The sequence below is a fragment of the Ochotona curzoniae genome, unplaced genomic scaffold (assembly GCF_017591425.1).
Source record: "Ochotona curzoniae isolate NIBS_2020 unplaced genomic scaffold, NIBS_Ocur_1.0 contig_4501, whole genome shotgun sequence".
Lineage (NCBI taxonomy): Eukaryota > Metazoa > Chordata > Mammalia > Lagomorpha > Ochotonidae > Ochotona > Ochotona curzoniae.
The window spans coordinates 19,758,156-19,769,210 of NW_024466307.1; the positions used below are offsets into that span (position 1 = coordinate 19,758,156).

The following is an 11,055-nucleotide window of genomic DNA, read 5'->3' on the forward strand; positions in this document are numbered from 1 at the left end:
CACTAAAAGTAGATATAAGAGTGAGTAAGAGTCTAAACTGCTGAGAATAAAACTCTATTGAATTCAAAGTTAAGTAGTACAACTAAGAACAAATCTGGACTGGTCCAAACTTAGCAGAGCTAATAAGCAAGGAATCAGAATGTGTGTCCATCCTAAAACTACTAGTACAAACTAAATAGATCCAGAGCATCTGTGTCAGTCCTTCACCAAATGATAGAATGATGAGTTCATGTCCATTTACTTGATTGATTCAGTGTCAGAAAAGCTTCAGCCTCCCCTATACTCAGTACCTAATATAACTCCTAAAGTTAAAAAACTAAGAACACGCATAGTAAGACCCTAACTGTCCAAACTGATTAAAACCACAAAAATAGATCTCACGAAAAAAAAAAAATATCCTGATAGAGAGCTAAGTCATGGCCCAGCCATCTAGAATCAAGTAATTGCCACAGCCTGCATGTGTAACAGTGCTGGTGTATGGAAGGGGGTAGACGGGACCAAATCCTGGATGGCCATGAACCCTGGACAGCCATGAACCCTGGAGTAAAAACAGAGCTTCTCACACAGGCGTTTGCTCTGTGCCCAAACACCAAGGTTGCAGAGCAGCTCCACTGCAAGTCTGGGCTGCAGGCAATGTCCCATAAAGCACTATCCAAAAATGACTACAAACACAACATGGAGAAATAATAACCATTTAAGAAAAATGGGAATACTAATCACCCTGATTGAGCCACTCCTAGTCCATGCCTTATGCTGACTCATCACACTATATGTCATAAGTGTATAATTACTATATGTGAATTTAAAATTTGCTTAAGTTTAAATTTACACATGGTCTGAGTGACGCTGACATTTTTGAAGGTGTCAACCCACAGGTTATTTCCTGCCTGGCCACATTTCTTCTAACGTTCACAGATCTGGTGGCGTGTTCTCCCTTGTGCAAATGATCCTCTCTGTCTGGAAATCAGCCAGCAACATCCCCTTCTCACAGCAATAAAACTTGCCAGCAGCAGGTGAGGTCACAGCCCAAAGCCACGGGCGTAAGAGCCTGGCATCCAGAACTGGTCAAGGCAGCAGTCCTTCCCCACTTGTGGCAAGGCTCTCCACCCTCCACCTTCCTGCCTCCTGGACAGTAGAATATCAACCAGCCCTGAGACAAGTGTTTCAGGAATATCCCGGGGAACACAGCCACAGCCAAGCAAGCTTTAGGAACAAATGGACAGGAATACCCACTCACCCGGGGAAGCAGACATCAAACGAGAAAGTACATTGTGAACTTGACCCTGAGAGGAGGCATCTGAATTCCCTGGCAAATACCCACCTTCAAGGGAAGAATTTCCCAAGACAGTCCAGCCCAGAGGCAGCTCCAGCTGGGTCAGAGCCAGCACGAGCTCCTCGTCCAAAGCAGGCAGGGCTCCCGCCGTTAGGGCAAACGGGGTCAGCAGGGTCTGATGGCTCCAGGTGGTGAGGCGGTCAGCCTGGGTCACCAGCAAACGGGCCAGCCTGCAAGCCATGTTGTCCACATAGGTCACCGAGCCGGAGCCCATAGTCACTGGTGAATAGCCTTCTGAGCAGAGACACACGGACACCACTACTGTCTCCTGAAGCCCGTGGCCTGCATGACAAGAAAATAAAGAGGTCAGTCCCAGGGGATCATGCAAAAAGCTCAGTTAGCCCTGCCTGAGCACGCAGCTTGGTACAGCAGAACAAGGTTGCTGCCAGAGGAAAGCTGACCACATCTCAGAAGAGACTGTCAGGAGCCCTGACCACCCCAGTGTCTGCTCTCCTGCCATCTGCAGCCACTGCTGCCTGGCACGCCTTCGCCTTCTACTTCCACCTCGAGCCCTCATTCAAGTCTGTCGTTGGACAGGCCTGCTGCCCCTCTCCCTGCCATTTTCTGCTCAGCCGTGTATATTTACATATTTATGGAAGGGATGGTTTTCTAAGACAACCCCCACAAAATGGCACAAATTCATTCTATTCCAGAGAATGCATTTGAGTGTAAGCTACGCGAAGTCTGTGCTCCACTTGGGCAGCACATATACTCCAATCGGAACGAAGCTAAGGGAAGCCTTCCCACCACATACTCTACATAGCCATAGCCACATACCGTCCAATGCGCCCGTTCATTCCCCAGATGGCCACAACAGCCTAGGCTGGACCAAGCTGAAACCAAGAGCTCCAACCCAGTCTCCCACATGGGTGGCAGGAGTCCAGTGGCTTGGGCCATCTTCTACTGCTTTCCCATGAGCATTAGCAGGGAGCTGGATTAGAAGTAAAACAGCCAAGGCTTAAACAGGTGGCCATACGTGATGTAGTTATTGCAGGTGGAGGCTTAACGCACTATATCACAAATCTGGTCCCTGTTATATCTTTCCGATATAGATAGGAGTTGATGGGCCAGAGAGAGAGATGTGCTAAAACATGCTTATGGTCTCAGAAATTAGACAATGGACTAATTGAAAGAGCAAGACCAAGCATGGCTGAAAAACAGTCACATCTTTCCTACTGCAGGTATGTTATCTTCTTGCTCGCAGTCTACCTTCTTCCACGTGAGCTGGTGGACCCCAGCAGCACTCAGATCACTTTTTAAAAACAGTCAAGTCTGCATTTAGAATAGTGAGACGCAGGAGCTAGAAACACTGGAGGGAAGAAGGAGAGAGGCTGGATAATGCGCGATCAAAAGCTTAACAAAAGGCAGCCAGACCTCACAGAAAAACTGAAGGACCCTTCCTTGGATGATAAAACTTCAGAGGGCCTCAAAGATCCACTGTTAAAAAATAATAATAATAACCCTTTTAATAAGGACCAAAAAAATCCTCCTTATCTCACAAGCAATAACATCTTATGTATTTATCTTCATTTTTTATTGGAAAAAAAAAGTGTAAAGGACAAAGACAGATTAAAATGTTTGCACCAGCCAGGACTGGGTCAGGCTGAAGCCAGGAGTCCAGATCTCAGTTTACAGCTCCCACATGGGTGACAAAGACCCAAGGACTTGAACCCTCAGATCTGTTGCCCCTCAGGGTGTACACTAACAGAAAGCTCAAGCAAAAGCAGAAGCAGAAGAGCTTGGCTTAGAATCTGACACACCAAAACGAATTGTGGGCATTCCAAACAAAGCATCAAACCACTGCATCAAATGCCTGCCCAGGTCAAAGACTGGTCAAAGTTGGATGCTCACAGATGCATATCGCACACGCCAATGCAAATGTCAAATACACCTCTGAGAAGAGCTATTCACTCACAAGATACTAATCTTTTATCTGTCACCAAGGTACTTGAAGACAACTGGAAGAATTACAAATTCCAAAACATCAACATTTTGGTGGCTAGGAGAAAAAGTTCTGGAGCCTAAAATCAAGCAAGAAAGATCATGGCGGCAGAGGGTGCCAAAGAGAGAACCTCAGGCACCAGGGGAGCGAGGCATGGGAGAGACAGGCCGCCTACGTGGAATGAGGAAGCAGGAACGAAGACAAAGCGTGTCCATTCTGCTCAAGCCAGTCCTGGAGACAAACTCTGGGATTAGGAGGTAACACTTAAGATACAGTCTTTCCTGCACTTGACTGCATCCCAAGCACACACAGCTTGGAGAGTCGGGGCAGGCAGGAAGATGGGCCTGCCCAGACAAAGTCAGGGCTCCGGATGGAGGTGCAGACACGGCGGAAAGGGCCACAGAGGTAGGAGATCACTAGGTGAGCGTCTTTGCCACAGGTTCACATACACCCGCATGCAAGGCCTTGCAACACAGCCTCGTTTGCCTCCTTGGGCCCTTCCTGGCTCCTGTGCCTGGACTGACAATGAGGAGGACACCTCACCTGGAATGCTGGACTGGAGAACGTTGGCTTCCACACGCTCTGCAATCACGATGTGTCTCTGATGGGATCCATTATAGATAAAGTAAAACTCAGCATCTTCGGGGAGATACACATTTTTGCCAAATGTCGCATACACAGTTGTCCGTCCCTGAAAAAATGAGTAAGTCAGGGCACAGTCATACTTTTTTGTCCTGGCTCTAGGAAACCACAATCCAAAGGGCCCAGGCCCAACTCAGTGTTGATCAATGTATCACTCTGGGTGGCTCAGCTCAAATATCACCAATGCTTTCCAAAAACAACGTTCCTGACATGTAGGAAGATGCTTCCTGTTCTGCGTAGGTGTTGGGTGTGCCAGAGCTGCTTTGCTCTGCAAAGCTAAGAAAGCTCAGGACATTGAGAAGAAACGCTCTGCTCGTTAACTAGATGCAGGAGTGTGATGTCTTTTCCCGAAGTTGTAGCTGCCGAAGATCATTTGCTCGTATTCATTTTCAGCCTGTCCATGAACTAGTAGTAATAGTACAAACCTTCACAATCATTAGCCTTAGTTCTGGCTTCACCCTGTACTGCAGCATTGTAGGATGTAAGAACCCTCAAAGAGCCACCAAGCCACACAGCTCCATACACAGGGCTAGTGACCCCATTGGCCAGTCCAGTCTCATCTGCCAGCTGTCTTTCCTGGGGAATTTCCGAATCTTTATTCACAACTGGCCTCACACTTTTCTCTGAGAAACTTCCGGTTGGCCCAAAGCCCTGCAGAGTTCTTTGATGCCAAGCAAGGGGAACTGTCAGCCCGGGGCACTGAGGACAAATGTCGGAGGAAGTAGGACAGAAGGCTGATGCTCTCAAGGCAGGCTATTTGTAAAGGCTGCTTTGGCAGCGTCCCAGCCACAGAAGCAAGCCTACCAGGTCACCTGGGGACCCTGGAGGCTTCAAAGGATTCCCGATCCTCCCTACTAGAAACTCAAAAAGGCAGGCCAGAGCCAGACTTCAAGGAGAGGGCACATTCCGCCCAGCCTACAGGAGCGGCCAGGAGGGAGAAGGGTCAGAGCTTAGCATGCCTTGTGGAGAAGCATCTGGGATGTTATGTGCTCTTCCAACCAAAACAAGCCTGCTCCCAAGAGGTCCTCTCACCTACAAGCCGGGGAGAAGTGAGCAAAGTCCACCCAGTCTCCTTGACTTGCGCTTGACAAGTATCAGTCCAACTCCTCCCAGGCTACTCGAGGACAATCAGAACAAAAGCAAAATCAGTGTCAGGCTCTCTCTCTCTTTTTTTTTTTTCCAGTAGCCATGTGGTTTTTGGGTCCAAATGCTTTCAAAATGGAATAGCTATTTTTGAGTCATTTGCAATCCATCACACACACACACACACACACACACACACACATACACACACTTTCACAAGGTCTCTGAAACGATGAACTTGGAAAAATTGGAGAGCTTTGAGAAAATCATCAGTCCTCAGTTTTCAATTGTCCTTTCTCTTTACATAACTGTGCAGGCACACTCACACACACGTAATCAATAGAAAACAACGGGCCAAGAAAAATCTGCCATACAATAGCTTCACCAAAGTTCAGGAAGGAGAACTGAAAAAGCAAAAAACAATAACAAATGTCTAACATGACTGAGAGAGGAAACTTCGATGAAATTCCATTTCCTAAAAAAGGAAGAACATCTTGCATTAGTCATGTTCATGGTTGCTAAAGGGACTGTTAATTACCCAGGGACAGAATCTAAGCTGGCCTGTTCACAGCTGGCTTTCTTAGAAAGTGTATAAACAGATCAAGATTTTCACAAGTCCCAAGGATATCTATCTAATCTGCATCTATTCAGAAAAATGGTCATATTTTCAATTTAGTTGGTTAAACAAGGACTACAACTTGTGAATAATCCTATACAAAGCAATACAATCAAAACTCACCACACAATTCACTGTGCTTCTCTTTCAAGAATCACAGAGTGGGTTGCTGCCCTGACCTGGCAGGATAAGCCTCTACTCATAGAACTGGTATCCCATATGGGTGCTGGTTCGTGTCCCAACTGTTGCACTTCCCATCCAGCTCCCTGTTAATGGCCTGGTAAGGCAGAAGACAATGGCCCACGTGCTTGGGTCCCTGTACTCAAATGGCAGACTGGAAGAAATTCCTACCTCCTGACTTTGAACCAGTCCAGCTCCAGCCATAATAGCTACATGGAGAGTGAACGAAAAGACGGAAGATACGCCCCTGACCCTCTGCAAATCTGACTTTCACATAAAAATAAATATATCCTTTTTTAAAAAAAGTCACACTGTATCTCATAAATATGTATAATTATGTGCCACATACCATGCTTTACATTAGCGAAAATAAACATATTAGAATGAAAAAAAAAGAGAGAGACTCCTAGAAGCCCTCGCACTAAGAATAACACTCAGCAGTAAAGAGGCACTTACTGACAATCACAGAGACTGAGGATAGAGTTAAAGATATTATGGAAGAAGGGAACACATGATACAAAAACCAGAGAGACTCTCAGAGATAGAAGAAATGAGGAAGGGCTGGCACTGCAACGCAGCACCCCAGAAGGGCACCAATACCTGCTTTGGACTGCTCCATTTCTGATCTAGCTCCCTATTTACACAGCTGGGCAAGTAGCATAAGATGGCTTAATTCCTTGGGCCCCTGCCACCCACATGGAAGACCTGGATGGAGATCTAAGCTCCTGGCTTCTGTCTGACCCAGTCCTGGTCATTAGAGCCATTTGGGAGTGAACCAGCAGGTGGAAGAATGTCTCTCTCTTTCTGTCTCACTCCCTGCCTCTCTGTAACTCTGTCCTTCAAATAAACAAACAAATCTTTCAAATAAAAAGGGGGTGAACAGGAGAGGGAAACGAGAAGAAGGTGTGAAGATAAATGAATAAGAACATGTACACTCAGAAAAGATACAGCTCAGCAGAGACAGAGTCAGGTAAAGACAGACAGAAAAACAGCAGGAGGAGCGGACTTCTGGGAGAAAGACAATGGAACACACAGTGCGCCAATAATCCACCACAGGGGACAACTTGTGGCTCACATCAGAGCTTTTCTGACCACTGTGGCCACTGAAACCTGCCCCTCTTCCAAAAAGATCATCAATTTCATATTTGCTAAAGATAAATTATAGTGCACGGAATTTCAGCATCCCATCTGGATCCCACTACATTCTTTACACCAGGCAATTAAAAATCATAAACTTTTCTAAGTCAATCTGTTGGCATCGATACCAGGAGAGTTTGACACACACATAACAGAGCTACACTCTCATGTTTCTATCAACTCACTATAGCCCAAATAAAAGCACTCGAACATTCCACTGGAACATCTGAAAACAACAGGAGGTGTGTTAGGCAAAACAGTGTCCCCAAATGAATCTATGAATGTAATAGATTCCAGTTAAAGCCAAAACTGATTTTGCTCAAATGAAAGTCAATAGGCTTATTTTAAAGTTCATCTGAAAGTGTAAATAACAAAAACAGAAATATAAGTTTGAGGAAAGAATTATGTTTGGGCTGTCGGAGGAGGGGGAGGTTAGGGTTTGCCCTAACACAAAGCAAACCACAATAACTCCAAGGTAAACAGTGTGATAGTGGCATAGAGACAGACCACGAAGTGCATACTCCAGAGGCAGGCACACACACCCTTGGAAATGATAAAGGTGGCATTCCAAGCAGTGAGGAAACTGTAGACTATTAAATAAAGGTTCTGACACAATGGTCATTCATTAGTGGCAAAAATACATCTCCTATCAAGTAGCTAAAGTCTCAGTTCAGTATCTCACATCAAAGTCTATAAGGGCATAAAAATTAGAAGACTATTTAAAAGCATTCACTATTGAACAAAATGATGGAAATGAAAGACAGCTACATTTTCTCCAACATTGACACCAAACCTAACATCTCCACCTGGTTTCATTTTTCCTAAGGTTTTCGGTCCTTTTCTTATTCTCAATCATTACACAGCTGTGCTCACAGCACAAACTCACACACCGACGTTCTCTCCTCTCTCCTTTCAACAATATTTGTCTAGGTTAAGATCTTTAGTTGGGCCATGAAAATGCGATCTTTATGTGATCGCATTTCATCTAATATTTCATGGTCCAAGCCTACGACTATTTCAACATTCCACTATTGTTGCACGTGAAGTATACTTCCATATTGTTAATATTATAAACACTACTATAATAAACATTTTCTTGTATACTCTTATGCGAAAAGTTCAGAAATAAGCCCAAAAAAGTGAACAAATTGTCATGTCACAAACTGCTAAACTGTTTTTCCAATAATGTATTCATTTTCATTATCTCAGAGACTGGTATTGTGGCATAGCATATTAAACTGCCAAGCATGACACAGGCGTCCCATATGGGCACTGGCTGCTCTACTTATGATGTGCCTAGGAAAGCAGCAGAAGATGGCCCAAGTGCATGGGCTCCTGCCAATCATGTAGGAGACCCACAACGGCTCCTAGCTTCAGCCTGGCTTATCCACCAGCCATAACAGTCATTTGGAGAGTGAACCAGCAGGTGGAAGATCTCTCTCTCTCTCTCTCTCTCTCTCTGTAACTCCATCTTTCAAGTAAAATTAATCTTTTTTAAAAACCCTTTTCATCATCACATGTGCTGATAAAGTATAATTTTCATCCCTGCCTTGCCCAAGTTATCTTTTGTGTTGTATCTTATAGTAGCTGATAAAAATGGTAATCTAATCCATAGTTACTGAATAGTGAATATCATATTTAATGTTACTAATTACTAATTTAACTCATACTTTTTTCTTCTGTCTACTTTTGCATAAATTTATTATTGAATGTACAACTTTGTCAGTGGCAAAATAGAATGTCAATTTTAAAAATTTTACTCTTCTTGCTTCTCTTGCATACCTGAACACTTCTAACGTTCCCTTTTCCCAGTTAGTATCAAAGTCACACTCTGCTGCTTAGTGGCACTGTACCACCTCTGAGCCACTAAGGCCCAGAGAAAACTCCCCACCGCTCCTCCAGAAACACTGGAGGAACAAACACAGAATGGAAAGATTGACCTGACTATAATCATACTAATTTGTCTCAATATGGACATTCAAAAAAATCAAGCAAATTCAAATAACACTTTTACCTTAAGCATGACTCTAGAGAAATTCTATTTTTAAAAAGTCACTAATAATTCTTAAAAGGCCAGGCCTTGTGCTGCGTTGTTCCCGAAGATTCAGAAAGGTATTAAACTTTGTGCCACTTACTGTAAACTACCTCATCCAGCCCTCCCACTTCTCCTCTGATGGCCTTTAAGCAGAGTCAGTGACACTAATTTGCATGTTCCAAAGATAGGTTTATGCATTTCTGTCTCTAATGGCCTGAAGAAATAAGGGACCGGGTTAGTCTAATCACCGAATAGTCCTGTTCTAATGTTCTCCGTCCTTTCCTCCCTCTCCTTCCTCTCACCCTCTCTTAGGAGACAATTCATCTGCATATAATTAGACACTGCTAATAACCTTGTTATTTGGCAGGTAATAACCTTAACTATCTGATTTCTAAATACCTGGCATAAGTGTGCCCTCAGCAAATACTGCATCATCAGAAGAGAACCTAACAACCAATGGGCCATGAAAAGATTCTGTAAACGGGTTCCAAGTGGTCTGAGAACCTCTTGAAATTATTAGTTAGGCAGTTTATGTGTGCATATGTGTGTTTGTTTTCAGAGGAAAAGTTTAGGGTTTTCATCACAGTCTCCAAAGATTGAGAAAAGTTTACGAGCTAACAGGCAAAAACAGAAACTTCTGCTGAATGGTCTGGGAAAGCAGCAGAGGATGGCCCAAGTGCTTGGGTCCCTGCATCCATGTGGGAGACCCAGAAGAAACTCCTGTCTCCCAGCTTCAGACAGGCCAGCTCTAACGCTTGCATTCATTTGGGGAATGAACCAGCAGGTGGAAGTCTTTCTCTCTCTCTCTCTCTCTCTCTCTCTCTTTCTCTTGCCCTGTAACTCTGAATTTCAATTGAAATAAAGCTTTTTCAAAGTGACATAATAAGTATATATATTTAGGAAAGCCACCTATTGGCAGACTTCTTCAGCAAATTCAGAACTTAAGCCACATAAACACAGAAATCAAAATGTTTTGATTAGTCATTCACGTTTAATGGAATGAGTCACCACAACACAGTGGAAATAACTTTTGTTTTTGTTAACACAGAATTGACAGAAAAAAAAAAATCATGATAGAGGTCAATAAATCCCAGATTCCTCAGAAGACCAGATGCGGGTTTTAAAAAACTGTTTTGCTTCCTTTCTTTTCAAAATCAGGGACTTACTGATTCCAACAGAAAATAAACAGCTGACACTTAAATGGCGAATCACAGAGGGAAACGCACCGGGTTGGCTAAAAGAGAGCTTAGATTCTAATCTCCACTCTTGCATTATCTTAGTACGTCCTAAAAAAACACAGGCTCCCACGGGATCCCCAATCAGCCACATAAAGAACAAAGCAAGAGGCAACGGAACAGTTGGACATAGCCGGTGTTTTAGTCACACTGGCCTGAGTCACCACTGAGACAGCCACCTACAACTACTCGCTCTGTTGTACTCCACAGTGATGAAAATCCAGGAACTTCACTAAGCACGAATGAGCCCTATTCCTGTCTGGCATTCCTGAGCCACGGAATACTTTGATATAAATATAGACAAAAGTGACAGCACCTTTAAGAGGCAAATGACAAGGATGCCAAAGGGATGCAAAAGCCATATTGTCGAAGGAGAAACAATTGGAGGAACTCGGACTGTTTTGCCAAAGAAGAGGCAACTTATGGGTAAACAGTCAACATGGCAAATATCTGAGGGTCACTCATGCAGACGAGGGATTAGACATGTTCCGCAGACCCCCAGGGACAGCACAGAACAATGGAGGGAAGAATGGGGACAGAGTTCAGCTCCAGGGAGAACCATCTGAGGATCAGAAGTGTCTGAAGACCTCAAGGACTGCTTCTACTCGGGAGGAAAAGGCACCACCAGGATATTGGGGGAGGTTTCTTATTGTTTTCTTTCTGTCTGATCTGCTTCTTCTCAGAGAGGATGAGGCTAAAAAGCTGGAACAGTTGCCATATCTTCAGAGTCGGAATCTAAAATATCTGATGCTTAATTCTTGATGAGTAATTCTAATATAAAAATGGGCAGGTCTAGATCATTGGAATTTTTTAAAATTAATCTCTTTTGCGCATTGCTTTCTTTTTCTAGCT

General features: G+C 44.0%; 1 protein-coding gene across 1 annotated transcript in view; it reads right to left on the reverse strand.

The window, feature by feature from the left end:
- Positions 1–4,390, reverse strand: part of LOC121160228 (rho guanine nucleotide exchange factor 28-like) — a 39,536-nt gene extending 35,146 nt beyond the window's left edge. Inside the window, exons 1-3 of the mRNA XM_040985874.1 lie at positions 4,343–4,390; positions 3,819–3,966; positions 1,322–1,615 (exon numbers count right to left, since the gene is read on the reverse strand). Of these exons, the coding sequence (XP_040841808.1) occupies positions 1,322–1,615; positions 3,819–3,966; positions 4,343–4,390 (490 nt within the window). The remainder of the gene's footprint in view (positions 1–1,321; positions 1,616–3,818; positions 3,967–4,342) is intronic.
- Positions 4,391–11,055: the final 6,665 nt, after the last annotated feature.